Source organism: Silurus aristotelis (genome assembly GCF_946808225.1).
Source record: "Silurus aristotelis genome assembly, chromosome: 15".
NCBI classification, from domain to species: Eukaryota; Metazoa; Chordata; class Actinopteri; order Siluriformes; family Siluridae; genus Silurus; species Silurus aristotelis.
The window spans coordinates 9933556-9957574 of NC_139588.1; the positions used below are offsets into that span (position 1 = coordinate 9933556).

The following is a 24019-nucleotide window of genomic DNA, read 5'->3' on the forward strand; positions in this document are numbered from 1 at the left end:
ATATGGCTAAATCTAATTCCCATTAGAAATATTGAAGACCTTAAATTTCTGGTTACCTGTCAGTCAAACACCTATGTGCAACTTCTCCAAAATGTTCAAACTTTCTTCCGGCTTTCCCGTTTAAATCCGGAATAGGACGTTTAACAAGCAAATACATGTGTAATGTTATGGTTTCAACAAACCTGTAATTATATGCACACTGTGTTTTTTTTTTATTTTCATGGTATCTATGTTGTTCCAAGTTATATGACATAATTGACATCATCTATAAGATGTTTACTTGTTTATCATACAGCAACATTTTCCACTGAAGTATGTTCCACTGGTCAGATTGAGGCTTGCAATATAAATTGAGTAAATGATCTGCTGTTATTATACAAGCAGCTAAACAGCAGAACAAATCATGAATGGGCTACCCAAAGTGTCATTATGTGAAACATGTGTACAAAATGACAAGATTCCAATATAATGCAATTCACTGTAATACCATATTTTCACTGCGTTAGCCTAATGATCTGAGACACAGCGGTGTTACAGCGCTAGGATTATGTTCGTATGAGGAACCGTATTAAAGAAATAAACCAGATCACAGCATCACAGTATGCCATTACTGTTTTCTCTTCCCATATTTGTTTCCATTTCCATCTTGCCAGGTTGCAGAGTTCAGGTTATTAGTTTAGGGCTATTAAGCTTGAATCAGCTTTAACGGCAAACAGACAAGTTTGCGTTGGTGCCTCGTGAAAACATCATCATTTAAAATAGGCAGTGTGATGCTAGCTTATGTTCCAATTGCTTTACAAGTATAATAGAATTGTAAATATATAGCAGATGGAAGTGCTTTATATCTTTATTCTGTGGCCCAGGGCAGCGTTCTGGAGCGTTTTGAAGCTTTAAAGAGATAAAGAAAGCGAGAACTGATTGTCACACTGAGTTAACGCTTAATGCTAATATGAGCAGCCTTAGTGTTTCTTCATCAGCTATTCTCATCAGCAAGCAGTGAAGACCTACTCGTCAAATCACTTAACAAATCAGCCCTTCCTGCAATGTGTGTGTGTGTGTGTGTGTGTGTGTGTGTATGTGTGTGTGTGTGTGTGTGTGTGTTTGTGTGTGTGTGTGTGTGTGTGTGTGTGTTTGTGTGTCCTCATTTGAGCATTGGTTGAAGCAAAGGTTGTCAGTTGTGTTTATAATACTCGTGTTAGTTGTGATTCCCCTAGCTGTGGATTGTAAACAGTTTGCTCTCAAGTGGCAACTTTTCAACATTTTATTTCTGTTTTAAATTTTGCACGATAAGTAGCTTTACAAAAAAAAAAAAAAAATCACTTCATACAAATGTTCTCCTTCTTTTCCACCTTTAGCACACATTGCCCTTAATCTAGAACCATTCTGCCCTTTTTCACCATGCAGAGGATGTTATTTTTTGTTGTAAATATTAATTCGCCTCTGAAAACATGAATGGTGGATTTTCTCAGCTAACCTACATCATTATTAGTACCTTCATTAAGACCACAAAACAGCTAATGTCTCAAATTATTCTATAATGTTCTATACATTTTAAGACAATAGTGTTGGCTGTGAGGTAAATCACAGGTTTGTATTAAGGTCATAAATTTATGTGACGCAATACACAAATATTACAAACCAATGCATTCAAATACTTCCTGTGCACATCTTCTGTCTAGAGAAAGGATTTGCATAGATGTGACATCAGTATAGGCAGGGAGTGCATGTGGGTTAGACCTTTCTCAGAAACTTGTCAAGAAATCATCCTTGGAATCAGTGTAATATTTACAAAATGGTAGCGAACCTAAAATAGTAAGCCCTAATGACAAACACGAACATGTTTTAAAGGTTGTTATTGAAATCAGACAAAAAAAATCAGTGACAACTAAAATCCCAAGAAATGTTTTTTAATGGCAATTGCAATGTAATAGTGTAATGCTAAATGATATACATGCTATTCAGGATTTAAATGCTGTACAAGAGAGACATACTAAAACAGTTTCACTCTAAATTCAATCTAAAGGCAAAAAGTGCCTTATCGGATAAGGAAACTCACACATTTGACTGCATTTCCATTTTTAAATCAGTGTATCTGCAAGCTGTCTTTTAAAAAGGTGTGCTGCTTTTTTAAACCTGCATTGACACCTTAGTTAGTGGAAGAGGTGTGCCCCTGTCTGTCTCTCTCTCTCGCTCTCTCTCTCTCTCCCTCTCTCTCACTTTCTCTTTCTCTGTCTCCCTCCTACCTCGGCACCCATTCTGACTGCAGGTGCATATAAAACCCGCCGTTATTAAGCTGCTAAACCATGTAATTAAGTTTGGTTCCATTCTGTCTGTTTATTTTCACCTCATTCAGACCATTTGCTCATCATGCAGGGTGATCAGCATGCCGATAAACAGCAGTGTGTCCATCTCAGTGTGTGTGTGTGTGTGTGTGTGTGTGTGTGAGAGAGAGAGTAAGCAAGAGGGAGTCTGGGAAGATAGACGTTAGTGCAGAAGGCGACTCATGGTTATCTCTATTGGAGCAGAACTTAGCACACACATACGCCACACAAACACACACACACACACACACACACACACACACACACACACACACACACACACACACCGAGATCTCTCTCCATGAAAACTGCACAAGGAGACACGCTACAGGGCAAATCGTTGCAGCCATCAAATTAAACCCTCCACTCGACCAACACACACATACACACACTTCTCAGACGCTACCTGGGCAACAGAGCCACCAGGGGCTGAGGATATCACCGAACATCAGGCCCATTTGCTTTATGAATCTCAGGCGTGTAAAGACAGTGCCTGAGGTGATGGAAATGACAGGAGCCTTTGTGTTCGTCAGAGGCGGCCCAGCACAAATAACAGTTTACAAAAATCATTCTGGTCCGGTAGCATGGAGAGAGAACAATGTATTCACAATCTAATAAACACAATCCCCTACTCATCGCCTGCAGCAAATCTTTATCTAATAATCACTAATGAGCACTCATTGCTTGGAGTGGCACATTACGCTAACTGATTTTTTTTTTTGGGGGGGGCCTAGTTTATTATCCTTAAAGGTCTTCGTATAATAACTGTTGATTAATCTGAGTGTGTAAGTGGAATATTTCCAACATGTGTTCTTAATTAGTAGACTAATTAGTACACGCATATGCCCATACGCACATAAAAACAAAAACTTGCACAACTGAGACAGAGTAGAGCTTACCTGAGGACTCATGCTTACTCTGCTGAAGAACAACAGAGAACGATAAAGAAATTTAATGGACACACTTGGAAGCTACAAAACGGTTTGAAATAGCATCCTACATCAACTATCTACATTAAAACCCCATGCAAAAATAATTGTCTTTAAAGGATAGGCATGTGATTTTTACTAAAAGCTGTGATGAAAATGAATAAAAGCAGCAATATACTTAAAGAACACGGCTATATTGTGCAATGCTTTCTTTTAAATGCTTCATGAGAGAAAAAACATTCTCTCTACTTTAGCTAATTAATTTCTTCTGGGAACAACCTAATGCTAACCAACAACTATTTAGCAACAGCTAAATAGACTTGTAGTCTAGTATTATTTTATTCAATTTGCTGATTTCAGGAAGCAAATCCAAATCTGTAATATTTTTATATTTCCAAAACACTTAAAGAGCACAAATGAGGACTAAAATGTAATTAGCAAAAAAAGAAATCATTTAAGAATTAGCCTGTTGTTTTTGTTAATTGTGCCATTATAGATAGATGCTGGAATATTTTGGACAGTTTTACTGTCAAATCCTTTTTCTTTCACATTATTTTTTTTTAGCTTAGCCTTTGAGATACACTGTATGGACAATGGTATTGGGACAGCTGAACCAAATGTGGTTCTTCCCAAAAACTGTTACCACAAAGTTGGAGGCATTGTATAGAATGTCTTTGGATGGGTTAGCATTACATTTCACCTTCACTTGAACTAGGAGACCCAAATCTGTTCCAGCATGACAATTTCCACCTGTGCACATAGCCAGCTCTATAAAGATATAGTTTACATGGTTTTGAGAGGAAGATCTTGAGTGGCCTGCTATAGAGCTCTGACCTCAATCCTGCTGAACACCTTTGGGATGAATTGGAACACTGACTGCACCCCAGGCCTCCTCACCTCACCTACATCAGTACCTGATTTTTCTAACGCCCTTGTGGATGAATGAGCACAAGGTTTACATGGGTTGTCTGAGGTAATTCAGAGGAAACTGCATACTAAGGGGGAATTTAACTGACAGAAAGCAGACCCATGCAGTTAGCAATTCTGAACTTAGGTAGTACAAACTACTGCAAAGCATCGTTTGTGAACATGGCATGGATTATACAGCGTAATATAGAAGTACAGCATTTGCAGTGCAGCATTATGTGTGAATATATGTGTGTGAAGACAAACAAAAAGGGAAGGCATTATTTATTACCTGTGTCCTGCAGTGTTCTTTTGAAAAAGAAGCATTCGCGTATTGGCGTGTGCTCTGTCAAGAGAATGATGAGACTGATCAATGTAAATAGCTACTGGTCAATAATCACACTCCACATCCAATGGCAGCGTGGCACACTAATTCATTCGCTTGCTTCAACGAGCTCTAATAATGAGGCCTAGAATTTGGAGAGAGCAGAAGATGCAAAAGCAGGAGCCGAGTCAATACGCGCATTCAACAAATGATGCACACTCCCACTCCATCTCTCCCACCGCTAACTGTGTAATTGTTTCGCCTTTAATAGCAGTATAATGAGTGAATGCGCAGCCATTTATTTGTTCTTTGTGTATTTCTAATGCGATTCCCTCTGGTCTTGTAGCGTAGTCTCTATCCTACACCCCGCTCCTCCTTTCTTTCTATCTTCTTTCTTGCTCTTTCTCGTGCCACCTCTGTTTCTTTGTCTATTTGTTTGTCGAGCACACCTGGATGCCTGCAGGTGTAAGCCTCGGCATAAATAATGCAGCATAGTGTTAGGGTACCAAATATTCTTTTTTTCCCCTTCTTTTTTTCAACTCAAGTGTGTTTCCCTGCATCCCTTCCTCCCTCCCATTCTCACCCACCCATTTCTGTCTCACTATGCACGTTCCCCACTTTCTTCCACTATGTCCGCTCCTCTCAAATGAAGCCACAATTCCCTCATGGTCTAGTGAGGATGTAATTTTGTTTTATGCTTGTGTATCTTATTTTAAGATGCTTGTTGTTTTAAGGAAAAAGCATGCTATCCCATGTAGCTTCCACTCCCATCCACTAACCCTTTCTCCTTTTTCCTGTCCACAGTAAGCTTCACAGACTGTGGCCGAAGTTCCAGTCTGCACTTTGAAAGCAGTTATCCGGAGGATTTTCGGATAGGAAAAGACGGCACGGTGTACGCCGCAAGAACTCTTCGCGTTTCCGAAAAGAAGGGATGGAGCCTAGAGATCAGTGCAAAAAATAAGGAGACACAGGAGGTGTGGCTAACTCAAGTCACCTTTACATTACCGGACACACCTAAACAGGTAAGTCTGAGGTTATATTGCAATTTTCCACACATTCTTAGTCATGTTACATATTTCGATTATAAATAGATTAAAAGATATAGCCTGGTAAAATCTCCAAACTATATGTTAAATGAGAATTTGAACTTCCTCTCCTTAAAATTAGAGAAACATCATTTTAACTATTCATAATGCAAACAAAAGCCCTTGTATCTTGTATTGATTTCGGGGTGTTTTCCGAAGTGTAAAAGTCGATATAAAATATTTTAGGCCGGATCCAGAATAATATGCAAACATATAAAATGGAAATGAGGAAATAAAAAAAAAGAAAAATGTATTCATGCAGTGTTTCATTTACAGCACACCCACAATGCAATTTCATTGACATTTAATGTACAGTAAAACGTTAGCGGTGCCCTAGCACCCTGAGAATAGGGCTCTAATTTAATCTTAACTGTGCTAATTGTGGTCGAAGCAGTGGAGGGGGATGTGGTAGAGGAGATCTGCTCTCTCAGCTAGAGACCAACAGTATTACATACTCACTCAGGGCCATCATGTGCTTAAAAAGTGAGAAGAATGCTTCTGTGCACATAACACTGGCAGAAGGAGAGATGGGGAAAGGATAGAAGGTGGCAGTGATAGAGAAAAGAGAGAGCGAAAAAAAGACAGAAAAAGAGCAAGCCTAATGGTGGCTGTTTGGCGGAGATGGTCAGAAAATGAGCTGGGACAGGGAGAGAAGGTGGGTTGCAGCAGATAACAGTAAGAAAGAGCAAGTGGGCGTTTGGAAAGATGGATTGAAGGGGGGGATGCAGGAGAGATAATAGGTGAGAGAGAGCAACAGAAATAGAGTATGTGCATTTGTAGAGAGTGAGAGAATGAGAATGCTGCAAGCCTGTTTTTGATCTTCACGTTGCTGCTGTTGATAATATTGTTGGTCCACTCTTTGTAATTGTAATGGCCTGCCTCATCACCCGAGTCATATCTACATCAGCCAGAGACAGGAGACAGAGACAGAGAGCAAAAGAGACAGAGAGTCTGCCTTTCTGCCAGCACTCTTCTGCCCACACGACTCCACTGCCTATACCATCAATATTTAACCAGATCGAGGGAGAGCGATGGTGTCAAGAGGGACTTTCAATCGAAACTGAATAGAAATAAAATGCCGGCGCACACACACACACACACACACACACACACACACACACACACACACACACACACACACACACACACACACACACACACACACAAACATTTAGTACTTTTACTTACCTTGTGAGGTCCTTCCACTGACATACTCTATAAGGTCTTTGGATGCTTTAGCATTACATATTCCCTTTAATGCCCAAACCTGTTACAGCATGACAATGCCCCTGTGCACAAAGGGGGCCCGATGAAGATATGGTTTATATAGTTTGTAGTGGAAGATCTTGAATGGCCTGCTATTTAGCTCTGACCTCAACCAACTCAATCAAACAACTTTGCTATGAATTGGAACACTGACTGCACCCCAGGCCTCCACACACTACATCAATACCTGACTTTACTAACACCCTTGTGGCTGAACACAAGAAGATTGGAGGTTATTATATGAGTGTGATGGTTTCTAAATGTGGAATGGGATGTTCAAAGCACACATATGGTCATGTGCAGTACCAAAATTGGAACCCTTTTCAGATATTTAAGGGTGAATCCTAACCTCACTTCATAGAGACAAGCCAAATTCACCCACAAGCCCATGCTCATTGCATATTCCTATCAACATAAGGATATTTCGGTTTGTAAGGACAGGAAAACGTGACATGCACACAATGTGCCAAAGAAATGTTAAGCATGCTCGGTGTGTGCCTGTGTTCCTACCTTAATAACCGCTTAGTGCCTAAAGGGCCTTTTTATTCTGCTGCCATCATACACCTGACTGCAATTGTGCCATTTTAGTCAAACATCCACTCTAGTGTGTCTGGCCTTGAATCTCTCACACATACAGACACACACACAATAAAAAGCCTGAACTGTCAGCTCTACAGAATGAATGCATTACAAAAAAATTAATCTTTCTAACAGTGTTTTCTCTGTAAGTAGATTATTACAATAATAACTTTACCTATACCAGTGCTTACACACCTATACATGTCACACTTTCACACACATGCTGAATATAGACACTTTCAATAATGCTGTAGGTTAGTTATTTTACTCAATAATATTTATGACCATATTATAAAGAGTAGAATTTATGCTGTAAAATGTAGGTCCACAGACCTAGAGATAAATGCCCTGCAGTGTTTGTGTGTGTGTTAGGGTGACAAAATAAGAGAAAGAGACCAGAGAATGCAGTACCCAGGGGTGTATATCAGCATCTAACCATGTTCTTCGTGTTCGCAGATGCCTGAGATCGTGTTTCCATGGCGCAGCATTGTTGTCGGGGGTGACGGGAGCGTGAGTCGCGTGAAGAGAGACTGGGTCATTCCTCCCATTAATGTCCCTGAAAACTCCCGAGGACAGTTCCCAGAGGAGCTTGTCAAAGTTAGTGCACACATGCACACACACACACACACACACACACTCACAGAAAAACAGAAGCATGCACATAAATCTTTGCACAAACAGTAGAATGTCTTCATGAGCGGCTCTTTTATTACTGACTGTGAGACTTCCTCCTATTGTTAACGTATAGGTTTCTAATCTGCTGCCATGCACAGCATTTAGCTTTCTTAATTTGTATCATCTCACTGACTAATACCTGATACTGATATTGGCTTTATATTAGTTAGCTTAATACCTCTAGGTATTAAGATTGTTCTCTAATATATGATCATGCAATTTTGAATAGTTGCTGATTGTGCTTTTTCTGTTGTTTTTTCTTTATACTTTTTTTAACATTACAGTGGTCCCCGGAACTCACGTTCTAAGACCCCCCGGAAAATTCAGAAAATCCGAAAATCTTAGACGCAACCCCAAACAGTATATGTACCTTAGTCAGTTCATCTAGACATGTCACTTATGTCACTTTAATACAACAATGTGTTACATTTTTTTATCAAATTTCAAATGTTTAAAATGTAACAGTTTAAAATGTTATTCCTAACGTTCCTGAACATTCATCCGCGGCGGATTCCTGCAAATTTAAAAATAATCTGCAACTTGCTTTTAGTTTTTTAAATTTTCCGAGCCACAAGTTCTGAAACGCGAATTATCGGGGGGGGTTGACTGTACTCTACTTTAAAAATAACTATAAATTCAATAGAAATGAAAGAAACTAGGTAGCGATAATAATAATAATAATAATAATAATAACTTCTATAATCATTATCACAATAATGCAGAATTATACAGGAAGACTTTTACCAAACTGTTATCACACACAATGTGAGAGCACACAGTTGTCTAGAACATCTTTTCCCTTTACTGGAACTAAGCTACCCAGACCTGTTCCAGCATGTCAATGCCCCTGTGGACAGAGCTCCATGAAGAGATGTTTTGCCAAGGTTAAAGAGGAAGAACTCCAGTGGCCTTCAAGAAATATCTTTTAGGATGAACCCTAAGTCTCCTCACCCAACATCAGTACCTGATCTCTTGAAATCGCTCGTAGCTGAATGATCACAAATCCTCCAAATCCACACTTCTGAATTTAGTGGAAAGCCTTTCCAGAAAATTTAAGGATATTAGAACAGCAAAGAGAGAACAACTCCTTATTATTGGCCATGGCTTAACAAGCAGTTTAACAAGCATATATGAGTACGATGGTCGAACAGAATGGTCACATACATTTGTCCATATAGTGCATGATTTGTTGATCATTACAACAGTATTAGACCTTTGTGTTGTATGTATTGCGAGGTATAATACTATCACAGTGTATTCTAATATAACAAATGTTCCTTTGTCTTTGCTGTAAGTAAATTGTACCGAACTAGTTTATCAAAAAGGATCTGAAAGTTCTAGTTTTGCATATGATATAAAATGTGATTTCCTGCAACAGTAAAAACTATTATTTTCAAAATACAGACACACACACACACACACACAAACAGACACAGTAATTTAATGCTTATATGTGTTAAAAATGGACCATAAAATTTAGCAAAGCAAACAAGCAGACCGTTTGTTTTTCAGATCCGCTCAGACAGAGATAAGATTAACACACTGCGCTACAGTGTGACAGGACCAGGAGCCGATCAGACTCCTACCGGCCTCTTCATTATCGACCCCATCACAGGACAGCTGTCTGTCACTAAGCCTCTGGACCGAGAACAGATCTCCAACTTCCATGTAAGTGTGTGTGTGTGTGTGTGTGTGTGTGTGTGTGTGTGTGTGTGTGTGTGTGTGTGTGTGTGTGTGTGTGTGTGTGTGTGCATGTGTGTGTGTTCAGAGAGCATGATTTTGATTATTTTAAAAACACATTTATCAAATCCAGAAATATCTGACAGTTCAGACCTTGTAGGGACATTTGTCTGGTCTGCAGTTTGTGGCAAAAGATTTGTTTTTAGTTGCTGTGATTAAGGTGAGGGTTGTGTTTGTGTACACTTCTGAGTGGGGCGTTCATCCGTTTTAGAGGGCATGCAGCTCCCTGTATGTGTGTTATGTGTGTGTCCTCATCCCACAATCCTGCATTCCACAGAGGAGACACTAATACTCCCATTAAACTCCTTATCTTGGTTACCATGGCAACCAGAGAATGCAACTTTTGACCTCTGTTTAATCCACTCTTAGAGAAAAAAGGGGAGTAGGCAGATTTCTTTTTTTTTTTTTTTAGTTTATAAAGAAGAGCTTATCCTAACACACACACACACACACACACACACACACACACACACACACACACACAGTCACACATATGACTTGTCCAAATGAGGACACTGCATTTACAATCTCCACATTATGAGCAAAAATCTTTGCATGCCCTTACCATTAACATTATCTTACATAACATTATCTAACACAATATGTAGATTATTCACTGTGGAGCATAGTAAAGGCCAGGGATAAAGAAGACCTGTATCTCTGGGCCTTTCTTTGACCAGGTCTTACTTATATTTTCATATGAGATTGTCCATTATCCATCCCAACAAGCAACGAGTAATCATAGTGCACCAAGCACTGCTCCATTACTGTACTTTGGTTGTACACATGATTGATAGTGTATTATGGGATATACCAGTTCATTATCCACTGAGAATTAAGACAACACTACAAAATAGCTGCACTTCAAAAAGTGCATTATGGGATGCAAAAAAAAAAAAAAAAAAGGGAAACCAATTCAGACCTGGCAGTTGTCTTTGTTCACTGGCTTCAGCAGCTAATCGGAGCAAACATGAGGGCAGAAACATTTGTAATTGGTTAAGTGCTGCACCTAATGAAAATGGACAGGAAGGAGGGCTTGCCACATCTTCAGTCAAATAAATAGCCTGGTCCTAGCCCTGTTTTTGGAACCGAACTGCAGCCAGTTAGCTTTAATGTTTAATGAAACGTCTCCTGCTATTTAATTCATCTGCAATATTTTTTATTTAATGTGTTTCATTTAATGTGCAATTCCTCTTACGTGACACAAACCTTGGGTAATAAGAAGAGTTTATGAATACATATTCATATAATGTAGCCTAATTATTACGGTCTATTATCAAGGTATTTATTTATTTTTTTCTAATTATTGTTTATTTTTATATTATATTATATCACATGGCAGTGTGAGCTACTGTTTCTGTATTAGCACAGAGTGAGGCTTTTGGTTCACATCACCTCTGACTGGATATAAAGTGCAGGCTTCATGATGGTTTGTGCAGCATCTTCCTGTTCTCATTGCTCAGATGTCCAGAAGTTTGACCTAATGATATGTTTGTGTGTTGCTTCAGCTGCGTGCCCATGCTGTGGACATTAACGGCAATCAGATGGAGAATCCCATTGACATTGTCATCAATGTAATCGACATGAACGACAACAGACCAGAGTTCTCCCATCAGATCTGGAATGGCACTGTGGACGAGGGCGCAAAGCCAGGTAGTTGGACACACAAACACACGCACTTTACTCCACAGTCCTCACACATATAATTTCAGTATAAAGGTTATGACATATGGAAGTTGTTGTATGAATTACAACCAAATCACTGTTTGCCTCTGTCGCATGCAGGCACGTTTGTGATGACTGTCACATCTCAAGATAAGGACGACCCCAACACGGCCAATGGCATGCTGAGATACAAGATCCTCTCTCAGAGTCCTGAGACTCCCTCCACCAACATGTTCACCATCAATAACAAGACAGGCAAAATCATCACTGTAGCTGCAGGACTGGATAGAGAGGTGGGCATCTGTGTGTGTGTGTGTGTGTGTGTGTGTGTGTGTGTGTGTGTGTGTGTGTGTGTGTGTGTGTGTGTGTGTGTGTGTGTGTGTGTTTCAATGTCAACTTTCTGTGATCTTATTCTTCACTGTCTTTATTCTTCGTATCCCTTTTTCTCACTGTGTGTGTTTTCGAGTAGAAAGTGTCTCAGTACACTCTAATCATCCAGGCCACTGATATGGAAGGAAATCCGACATATGGCCTGTCCAACACCGCAACTGCTGTGATCCGCCTGCTTGACGTCAATGACAATGCACCAGAGTTCACCAGAGACACAGTGAGTTACAGTGTATATGTACAATGTGAGAACACCAGAAACTACTTTTCTGTTTATTCAGAAGAATAAGTATTTTGGCTTTTGTTTCAGTTCCACATCATTGTGACAAAAAATTAGATTTTTGTATACGTTGATGCTTCACCACGCAAAATCTTCCACATCTCAGGTTCTTTTGTGTACCCAAAGCCAAAACCCAGGACTTTGTCAACCCTGTTAAAAAATTTACTGAATGCACATATATTGCCATGAAAACTTGAGGGAGTACCCTTCCCACAACTTCCAAGTGACACACTTACTGCTGAATTACAGTTTTTAGGGACAATAATATAACATTTGATTTTCTAAATATGTCCTGGCATGTCCATTTTCTTCTAGCATAGCAGCTGTCGGCAATGCTAGTCTTTAGGGAAATGCTGTCAGATTAAGAAGTTAATACTGGCAGTTGTTTCAGTTTGTAGAAAGGGTGGAGTTCTGGTCTGGTTTTTAGTTTACCGTAAGAGATATTTTCCATGCAGATCTACACAACATGTAGGAGATATAATGGATGATCTCAGATGATCATGTTAACAACGATGATGTTACTGTGAAGCAAGTCGGTAACACTTGTTAACACAGGGTATAGGGTGTGAGAGTACTTACTTCTTAATTCCATGTAAACGATGATTAATCACTGTTTATTCTCACTTTAGTTCTACGGAGACGTGCCTGAGAACCGTGTGAATGTGATCGTGTCCAATCTGACAGTGACAGATAAAGACAAGCCAGGCACGCCAGCCTGGAACGCGGTGTACCGCATCACATCCGGAGATCCGACAGGACGTTTCTCAATTCCCACCGACCCCACCACCAACGAGGGCCTGGTCACGGTGGTTAAGGTCAGTCCTACACAATTTGTTTGTCCAAAACGGTTTCACACATGCCCTCTTATCATAAAGGGGCGGGCCAAATATTTAATTCCACTGTATAACTGGACATGTTTTGTCGCGGTTTTTTTTTCTCAGCCCGTAGACTATGAGATGAACCGTTCCTATTTGTTAACTGTGGTAGCCGAGAATGAAGTGCCGCTGGCGGGAGGGATCCACCGCACTCGTCAGTCGACAGCCACCATTTCCATACGCATCATCGATGTAAACGAGAGTCCCAACTTTGAGCCCAATCCCAAGCAGATCAAACTGGACGAGGGACTTCCTGCGGGGTCGATGCTCACCACGTTTATAGCTCACGATCCTGACAGACACATGCAGCAGAGTATCGGGTAGAAGCACATACACACAGACATACATCTATTTAATGATTAAAACAAAATTACATAAATAAATTGGGCTGCTGCTATCGATTATTTTAGTACGTGCAATTTGGTTTTCTTTTAAGAATTTTTTTTTTTTTTGCTTAAATTGCATGCAAGAATATCAGTGAAACTAAACCCATTCAGTGCATTTAATTGCCCTATTACATAAAAATACAAACACAGTGAGTTCAAAAAGACCCTCCACAGTGGGCACATAAAGTAGGTTATGGAAAACTATTCGTTTAATGAAACTCATAATTATTCTCACTTGTAATTATTTATTAATCTTGCACAGTATCGTGATGTGGTATTCTTGTCTCTGAAAATGCTGCTTAAAATGTAAATGGTATTAAAATGTAAGGTTTAAAAATGTGCTCCACTTCCTGCTCTACACGGCCACTGTGGAGGGACATTTTGAACACAGTATATAAATTAAAATATAAAAAAATCATTTTCAAATGACTTTAAAAACGGTACCCGCACTGTATAGTGTTTTCTTTATGTTTTAGTTTTGAAATTATCCCAAACTTTGGAAACTTTCTGGTGTTTTCTTTGGCCTAAATCTTATCCTCACCCCTCGCTTTTTTCCCCCGTTACTCCATTTTTCCATTCTACAGCTTCTTCTATGTTACCTGTCTAGAGTGCGCCAGAATTTAGCGGGTGGTGCGTTAGTAATAATGGTCCGTGGAAAACACAGTGCTCCATGTTTAGTTAAATTAACTAAACGAAGCTAAACGAAATTGAATTTCTGTAATCAAATTATTCAAGGATTCATTACAGCCCTATAAATAACTGCAGCATGACAGACACGTACAGAATGTGAGTGTCAGGCGGAGATAGACACTATTTTCCACATAAACAAGCACCCACACACTCGCTCACTTATAGGCAGCCTCAGCTTCAGAGGTCTGAAGATTTGAAGGTGCCACTAAAACTATGAGATATGTTTTACTCCAAGATTTACCAGTTTCAGAATCTTTCAGTTTTATTCTCATCAGCCAACCCGATGCACCTTAGGCCTCATTTTCAATGCTATGACAGCAATAAATTTTTCAGACTAAAATAAAGTCCCTATTCTGTGAATCTGTGAATTTTAGAAAGGGTGTTTTTTTTGCCGTTAGGGTTTCCACACTCAAATCCAGTGGGTGGTAATGTTCTGGCTTTACAGTTCTGATATTACATTTTGCAGCCTTGGTTTAATAAGGTTTTACTAGGATTCTTATTTGACATGAGAGTTTATTTTGCACCTGCGTTTTATATATATATATATATATATATATATATATATATATATATATATATATATATATATATATATATATATACAGTGAGGAAAATAAGTATTTGAACACCCTGCTATTTTGCAAGTTCTCCCACTTAGAAATCATGGAGGGGTCTGAAATTGTCATCGTAGGTGCATGTCCACTGTGAGAGACATAATCTAAAAAAAAAAATCCAGAAATCACAATGTATGATTTTTTAACTATTTATTTGTATGATACAGCTGCAAATAAGTATTTGAACACCTGAGAAAGTCAATGTTAATATTTGGTACAGGAGCCTTTGTTTGCAATTACAGAGGTCAAACGTTTCCTGTAGTTTTTCACCAGGTTTGCACACACTGCAGGAGGGATTTTGGCCCACTCCTCCACACAGATCTTTTCTTGATCAGTCAGGTTTCTGGCCTGTCGCTGAGAAACACGGAGTTTGAGCTCCCTCCAAAGATTCTCTATTGGGTTTAGGTCTGGAGACTGGCTAGGCCACGCCAGAACCTTGATATGCTTCTTACAGGGCCACTCCTTGGTTATCCTGGCTGTGTGCTTCGGGTCATTGTCATGTTGAAAGACCCAGCCTCGACCCATCTTCAATGCTCTAACTGAGGGAAAGAGGTTGTTCCCCAAAATCTCGCAATACATGGCCCTGGTCATCCTCTCCTTAATACAGTGCAGTCGCCCTGTCCCATGTGCAGAAAAACACCCCCAAAGCATGATGCTACCACCCCCATGCTTCACAGTAGGGATGGTGTTCTTGGGATGGTACTCATCATTCTTCTTCCTCCAAACACGTTTAGTGGAATTATGACCCAGAAGTTCTATTTTAGTCTCATCTGACCACATGACTTTCTCCCATGACTCCTCTGGATCATCCAAATGGTCATTGGCAAACTTAAGACGTGCCTGGACATGTGCTGGTTTAGGCAGGGGAACCTTCCGTGCCATGCATGATTTCAAACCATGACGTCTTAGTGTATTACCAACAGTTACCTTGGAAACGGTGGTCCCAGCTCATTTCAGGTCATTGACCAGCTCCTTCACTGTAGTTCTGGGCTGATTTCTCACCTTCCTTAGGATCATTGAGACCCTACGAGATGAGATCTTGCATGGAGCCCCAGTCCGAGGGAGATTGACAGTCATGTTTAGCTTCTTCCATTTTCTAATGATTGCTCCAACAGTGGACCTTTTTTCACCAAGCTGCATGGCAATTTCCCTGTAGCCCTTTCCAGCCTTGTGGAGGTGTACAATTTGGTCTCTAGTGTCTTTGGACAGCTCTTTGGTCTTTGCCATGTTAGTAGTTGGATTCTTACTGATTGTATGGGGTGGACAGGTGTCTTCATGCAGCTAACGACCTCAAACAGGTGCATCTAATTTAGGATAATAAATGTAGTGGAGGTGGACATTTTAAAGGCAGACTAACAGGTCTTTGAGGGTCAGAATTCTAGCTGATAGACAGGTGTTCAAATACTTATTTGCAGCTGTATCATACAAATAAATAGTTTAAAAATCATACCTTGTGATTTCTGGATTTTTTTTTTAGATTATGTCTCTCACAGTGGACATGCACCTACGATGACAATTTCAGACCCCTCCATAATTTCTAAGTGGGAGAACTTGCAAAATAGCAGGGTGTTCAAATACTTATTTTCCTCACTGTATACCGCAAAAATGATTATTTTGTCTTTGGCTTGTGGTGTTTTCTCCTGTTTTTGTTACAGTGCTACTCTTTAGGATAGAGGTTACTATCTCCATCTCCATTGCCTGGCCTGCTTGGGAACATTTTCTAAATGTTTTAGCATTTTTGTTTGTACAGACCAATTTTTAATAAAAAAAAAAAAAACAGCTGGGGCCTTAGACATAATGTACACGGAAAATTGTATGGAATTAGGAAGCTCTTGTGCATGAGCAGATTCTTGTGGTGTGGCATCAGGCAGCAACACAAATCATATGCAAATAAAGAGGTGAACAAATCCAACCTAGGAGAAGCAGATTTACGTGGTGCGAAGCATTTCGGTTCTAGCGCTCCATACGGTATTACATTATGTTTGCTGCCACATTTTCGCCATGTCACTTAGGTTTCCAGGTAATAAAAACTTTCAGATTTGTGCATTATGATTTTGTATCAGTACACACAAACACACTATCATGAATGTACGGTAGATTGTATTTTAATTGAGTAGTCATTTTTCAATGATATTTGAACACAACAGTGTGTAATGTGTTTCCCTTTTGAAGGTACTCGAAACTGTTTGACCCAGCTAACTGGCTGGAAATCGACCCTAATAACGGACGAATCTCCACCATCGCCCTACTTGATCGTGAATCCCCGTACGTCAGGAACAACCTCTACAACGCTACCTTTATGGCCTCTGATAATGGTGAGTAGTGTGTGGGTGAGTGGGTGGGTTGCAACTCGGTTTCAATCCATTGCAGGTTACACAGTGGATGAGTAACTCCATTGATCTGAGCTGTGGGAACAATTATGAGCTAATAGCCACTGGCTTACCCATAAACATACATATACAAATAAGCTCAACACTTTCAGACACAGAGCTACAAAATTCCTGACCTAAATCAAAGAATCAAGGCATTCATCTTTTTCTCTCTTTTCCACACACTAGCACACACACACACATACTCCTGTTTGTGTGAACAAGACTGTATACGTTTTTTAGACTCTTCTGCTGTTATTGACATTCTCCTTGAGTCAGCCCGGAGTAAAAAGAAATAAAAAAGACCCCTCTTTCACACACTCATTTAAACACACTCATAGTTCTGCGAAGTAGTGATCCCATCTCTGTAAACACTCTGTTAACCTGTGGTCCCAGAGTGCCTCACTCACAGTAGGCCACTCACGGTGTTGGATTGTAACACTCCATTGGCGCAGCTTCCTCTCCCGAGTCTCCCTTCATTCAGCCTGATCATGTAAAGAGTGCTGACACTTAGTGCACTTCTTTTTTTTTTTTTTCTTCAAGTGCTTCCCAAGTGACTGGAAATACTCAGTGAAGAAGCTGCAGACGCCAAATAGCTCATGGCCAGAGTCTACTGTCAATGATTGACAATCTAATACATCTTCTGATTACGCATGTCATAAATATTTCATACAATAGCTTAGGGGTTCAAGAGTTTTTGTTCTCGTGCTTTGACAAACTGAGCCGCCGTGGTGCAGAACAGGTTGTTCTCTGATCTTCGCCGTTTACCCCTATATACAGGTATCCCTCCTGCCAGCGGAACAGGCACGCTGCAGATCTACCTGTTGGATATCAACGATAACGCGCCGCGTGTCTTTCCCCAAGAAACCGAGATGTGTGAAAGACCCGAGCCCAACGGCATCAACATAACAGCTGTGGACGGGGACCTGAACCCCAATGCTGGACCATTTGCTTTCGAGCTTGCCCACCGACCTGCTGACATCCGCCGCAACTGGACACTCACCCGCCTCAATGGTATGACACACAACTGGAAACACTATTATCCATCTTACCACACTTCCCAGAACTGTAACTGCAAGACCTTACACTACAGCATTCCAGCAAAATGCTAGGATTCACATTTGTGGTCTTGCTGCACAACTGTGATGTTAATGCAGATTTAAAATACAGATTTTAAATGAAAATCAAAACCAATTTTTACTCTTCAGGTATTCTTTTCTTTGCATTACGGGACCTGTAATCAATGGTTATGCAAATCCAGCTAAACAAAATACATTTTGCTGGTCAAAAATGTTATAAAACATCCATCTTCAATATGATTATTTTCTTGATCAGAGTAGTTCTGATTATTTAAGGCAATCCCTGGTGCAAGGCAGCAATAGACCCATTCACACTCTCATTTACACTGTAGCCCAGTCAAGCCACTTCCCAGCATGTTTTTGGGAAGTGGTAGAAAGCGGTAGCTCATGCGAAACACCACACAGACAGTAACCTGAGCTCCCATTCAAATTCATATTCAGATTCAAATTTCATTTTTTCACATACACACCCAGGGCTGTTTCTAGCCTTTTTGGCACCCTAGGCACCCATTGTCACTCCCCACCCATGGCTCTACCCCCGCACAATACAAATCAGTTGCAGCCTTCCATAAAAAAGGTTAAACACATTTAATAACCATTGGAAAATTGCCTGGATTTAAGGATGTAAACATATACTGTATATTAATCTTCAGCAGAAAAACAGGTTAATAATTTAAATGAGCGAGGCCAGCAGCGGGGCAGAGCGCCCCTGCTGGTTGAGCCCTGGGTGACTGCCTAGTTTGCCTATGCCTAAAAACAGTGCTGTACACTCCCATCCACATCAATCCAGTGTGACATGCAGTGAAATAAGAATTAGAACAAACAGACAAATAGAATGGATAAGAATAAAAAAGTAGAATAACATTTTTGCAAAAAATACTAGAATAAAATAGAATTGCAGTAAAATTGAACTGGGACTGTGTGACTGCAACGCTTCTCACCACGCTCCTCACAAACATTTTAATTAATGTGAATAAATACAAAAGATATATATATATATATGACAATAATGTAAAAAGAATACACCAATAAATTATAAAACTCATGGGTGTCACTTTTCCTGACTTAGGCGACTATGTCCAGTTGAGCCTGAGAATTGGGTACCTCAAGAGCGGAATCTATGAGATCCCTATTATCATCACCGACTCTGGAAACCTACCGATGGCCAACACCTCACACCTGCGTGTAAAGGTGTGCCAGTGCGATCACCACGGAGACTGTGTGGACATGGAGCGCATCATGGCTGCCGGTTTGGGTACTGGAGCCATCATTGCCATTCTCATCTGTATCATCATCCTGCTGGGTGAGTTTATTCCCGATCGTCGATATAAAACCCGATATGTCTAAAGTGTTTATGCTTTAGGGAATGAAGAAACAGAATGAGAGTTTTATCACCAGCGAGACTCCCTTTATGCGAAAGGCTAGGCATGACTCATTTTTGCATCGCATTCTCTCTCTGAATTTGCCTATCCACACGCTCGCCATGTAGTGCTGGTGCTGATGTTCGTAATGTGGATGAAAAGGAGAGATAAGGAGCGACAGGCGAAGCAGCTGCTGATTGACCCTGAGGACGACGTGCGAGACAACATCCTCAAATACGACGAGGAAGGCGGCGGGGAGGAGGACCAGGTATGAAGCTTAAGTGTTTTTGAAAATAGCCTCCTATGGTACAGAAAAATACAATCATGTATTAATCCAAATTCTAAACAATAAACATACATATGAATATGAATAATGGTAGAGAAAGTTTCCACCTTATCCTTTCCTTACTATTGTGCATGTGTATGTGTGTGTGTGTGTGTGTTTGTGTGTTTTTGTGTGTGTACTAAGGATTATGATCTGAGTCAGCTGCAGCAGCCAGACACTCTGGAGCACGACCTGGTGAAGCCCGTTGGAATCCGTCGGTTGGACGAGCGCCCGCTGCACCCGGAGCCCAGCTACCCACTGCGCTCTGCTGCCCCGCACCCCGGAGACATTGGAGACTTCATCCACGAGGTTTGTGTGTGTGTATTTGTGCGGATGTGTTCTGTCTCGCCATATAAACTGCTGGATGGCACCAGTGATAAGAGCTAATGGTGATTGATTGGCTAATTGGACCTCAATCCTATTAGTTTAGATGGGCTTAGGTATTCAGTATCATCCTCAGAGGTCTGTGGATGAGCATGTTCTACACACACACACACACACACACACACACACACACACACACTTATGAACGCACAGTGAGAACGAGAGAAAAAGATCCTCTCAAGCAGTAAACTGTATCGGGAGCCCTGTAGGGACGAGTGAGAAAATCTTTAAAACTGGAAATGAATTAAATATCAGATATGACCTTAAGTAACAGCACTTAAGCAGGTACTCGTCCATTTAAAATGAGTAGAAAAATGCCTGGTGCTGCGGTGTTTTTTTAGAGCTCATTTCTCCACTATGCTTAGATTGGTAACATGCACACAATGCAGGTACAAAATCCATATTGTGCAGGCCAGCATGTGATTGTAGGCCTACGTAATTCTATGTTTTTAATATAGATCGGTGTGTAGGGTACTGCTTGTGGAATATCATTAAAGCAGCACACATAACAACTGGTAGGTGTCTTAATACTAGGTATAGCATTCATATGAAGTAGTCTCATATACATGGTAATAGTTTTGAACATCAGAAAACACCATGCAGTCACAGGGCCGAGGGTGAGGACACCTTTTGGTTTAATTCCATAACTCCAAAACTCCGTTCTCTTTTCCATGACTCTCTCCTCATCTCCTTCTCTCCTTTCCTCTTCACTGCTCACTATTTTTCATTTCCTCTACATTCTTCCTATTGCTTCTTCCATCCTACTTCCCCCCTTTCATTTCTGACCACTGCTGTCCTTTACTATCTTTCTTATTTTCTTCCCAAGGCTACGACACTTGAATGCTCTGCAATATGCCGCACGCACATGAGATATTTCCGGATGGCACTCTACGATGAAGATTTTTCATATTAAGTTGTCATGTAAGAGGATAATTTTTCGAACATTTTGAACACTCAGCATCTCTTTCCCGTTCTTTCTTTCTTTAGGGTCTAAAGGCGGCCGATACAGACCCCACGGCTCCTCCGTACGACTCTTTGCTGGTGTTCGATTATGAGGGTAGCGGCTCCACTGCCGGCTCACTCAGCTCACTGCACTCATCCAGCTCCGGAGGCGAGCAGGACTACGACTACCTCAATGAATGGGGACCACGTTTTCGCAAACTCGCCGACATGTACGGCGGAAACGACGACTAAAGCAGGCAGGTGTTACCGGAAAAAAATATTTCAATCGAAAAAAGTGGCACTTTTTTAACATGGGACACGGGACAGTGTGTAAAATCAGAACGAAGAATATTTCCCCCCACGAAGGAAAGAGACAGAGGGGAAGGAAGATCACCATGGCAACACTACTGGCTCTTTCCAGGCTTTGTGCTGAAGCCAAAGAGCGCAAGGTGATGGGATCTGGACTCCATCTCTGGATCAGGCCAGTTTGTTGCCTGAGTTTTGCAGGATCACCGGTCCAAAAAAAAAAAAAAAAAAAAAGTAACAAAATTTTTTTGAAAATGAACAAGGCTGAAGGACATTGAATCGAACGCTCAGTTACACTTGAATTTCACAGTACAGAAGCACTGGGATATTACGTGCCTTTTTGTACATTTTTTTGATTGATTGGTTTCCATTCATTTGGCTTTATTGGCTCTGAGTTTTGAAGTAGTTCTGTTGTGAGCCTGTTTATAGAGTACGGTTATGCTTCGACATGCTTCTGTTTGTACATCACAGCATAGCGCTGTTAGACGCCATTACACCTCACCCCGGAGATGTAAACGAGACTGAGAGAACAGCATTGTACAGTACGCTAGAAATTAGATTTCAAGTTGTCATCATTTCTTTCTTTTTTTACTATTTTCCATTTTTTTCTTTTGCTCCAACAGTTTAACTTATGCAGCCGGTGTAAAAGGGGAAACCCTCATCATCGTTTGGTAGCGGAAACTTTATTGTTAGGATAAATTCCTCTTTTTATTTATTTTTTATTTTATTTTTATTGTGACATGTTGTTTCACAAATAAAACTTGTTTTCGTTCGATCTCCATCTGCCTTAGTCAACCTATGGTGTTCTGTTCTTTTTTTTTTTAACCTCACTGTAAATTAAATGGTGTGTACATAGTTTTTTTTTTCCCTTGTTCTTTTTTAAAATGTAGTCTACAAGGAAGTACAAGTATGAAAGAGATGTAAATGTATAATTTGACTACGGAAGGATTTTTTGCATGTTTTTATCTTTTCAGTATAAAAAAAAAAGGTATTTCCTAAATTGATTTACCCACAAAAAAAAAGTCTACATGTCTATCATTGGAGAGATGCCGCATCAGCGAGGCAACCGTTTTATCCAGGAACATGTAAAATCCCTCTCCTCAGGCGTTATTTGCCGGTGTAAATTAATTAGATTTGTTTTGTTTTTTCCTCAATGTCTTTGGCTGACTATTTTTCCAGCAAGTTTTCAGAGATTACTGCTGGAGTAATAGATGGAGATGGAGAAAAATGTGGGAATCACTGCTGCTGTCTCTCTATTAAAAAAAGTGTGTGTGTATGTTGATTACAAGCTGTAGCCACAGAAGGGCCGAGCAGTATGGAGGTAATTACCTGTCAGAAGTAATTACAACTAAATGCAGTGCCAAAATATATTTTTTTTTTGTTAATAAATTTGCAAGTCTGTAGTTAATTTTGTAAATCTATAACTTGTACTATTTGAGATTTCTTTTTTTTTTTCTTTCTTTTTTTTTACAAAATAAACATTATAGCCACATTTCTTGCAAACCATTTTCCATTCATAGCATGATTTGTTTTAGCTCCATTCTTTCACCTCTCAATGCTTGGATTCCAAAGGCAGTCAGGTGTTTCAACCAATTCTGATTTCATAATTGCAACATCCAGTTATTATCGGATTACAGATCTGACTATGGATTTGTGTTTTATCATTGCATTTACATGATATTCAACAGAAAACTCCATAGAGCAGGCCTAGTCTGAAGGACCAGTGTGTGTAGTCACTCAATACACGCTCAGGTAACAGACAGCAGGAAGTTGATCAACCACTGCTGAGTGATTGGCAGCTACGAAGAGTTCCGTGAGCTTGTTTACTGTTACTTGTTAATGTTATGACCCATCGCTGCACATCTGGCCAATAAAGGTTTAATTTTTGGAAACTGTGCCTATCCTCTTTGTTTTTTTCCTCTTTTTATTATTATTATTACCATCATCATTCACTTTCTGTGAACGTGAACACGCTGACAAAGCTGATCTTGCATCAACATCCCGCATATAATAAATGAGAAAAATGCGCAGCTGTTTCCCAGGAGCCGAAAAAACACTTTTCATCTAATATTCCTAATTATTTATAATTATTCCTGTTCGGCTCCACTCATGGTCCATCTCGTCATTTAGGCAAATTATTGTATGCCAGTGGATGTAGCTATTTAATTAGTGAGCGTAAGGATGTGTGTGTCTGTGCGTCCTTCATGATAGGGTGGAAAAATACACACACATACACACACACATACATATTCTCTCTGGCTCCCAATCACACCTCTAGAAGCTGTCCTTGGTCTGTCACTCTCTCTTCTTCTCGTTCTGCCTTTCCAGGAATTGGGATTATTGTGCCAACATCAAAGTGCTGCCTCCTTCTGTCCCTGTGCCTGTGTGAGACTGAGCGAGTGACAGCGTGCAAAGGCATCGGCCCAGGCGCAATGCTGCAGCTCATATAAATCAGGCAGGATGAGTAGCACTCCTTCCGCATCCATCCTTCCCTTGTGCTTTCAACATACCTTCTATAGGTTTTCTACAC

At 40.3% G+C, this 24019-nt stretch overlaps 1 protein-coding gene across 1 annotated transcript in view; it reads left to right on the forward strand.

Annotated features, from left to right (window-relative positions):
* cdh2 (cadherin 2, type 1, N-cadherin (neuronal)) overlaps positions 1 to 23381 on the forward strand; it is a 46936-nt gene extending 23555 nt beyond the window's left edge. The window contains exons 3-16 of the mRNA XM_083561950.1: positions 5286 to 5503; positions 7868 to 8008; positions 9599 to 9754; positions 11335 to 11479; positions 11612 to 11784; positions 11961 to 12098; positions 12788 to 12973; positions 13100 to 13353; positions 16896 to 17038; positions 17873 to 18106; positions 19241 to 19474; positions 19661 to 19800; positions 20002 to 20166; positions 21229 to 23381. Coding sequence (XP_083418076.1) covers positions 5286 to 5503; positions 7868 to 8008; positions 9599 to 9754; positions 11335 to 11479; positions 11612 to 11784; positions 11961 to 12098; positions 12788 to 12973; positions 13100 to 13353; positions 16896 to 17038; positions 17873 to 18106; positions 19241 to 19474; positions 19661 to 19800; positions 20002 to 20166; positions 21229 to 21435 — 2534 coding nt within the window. The 3' untranslated portion in view covers positions 21436 to 23381. The remainder of the gene's footprint in view (positions 1 to 5285; positions 5504 to 7867; positions 8009 to 9598; positions 9755 to 11334; positions 11480 to 11611; positions 11785 to 11960; positions 12099 to 12787; positions 12974 to 13099; positions 13354 to 16895; positions 17039 to 17872; positions 18107 to 19240; positions 19475 to 19660; positions 19801 to 20001; positions 20167 to 21228) is intronic.
* The last annotated feature ends 638 nt before the right edge of the window (positions 23382 to 24019 follow it).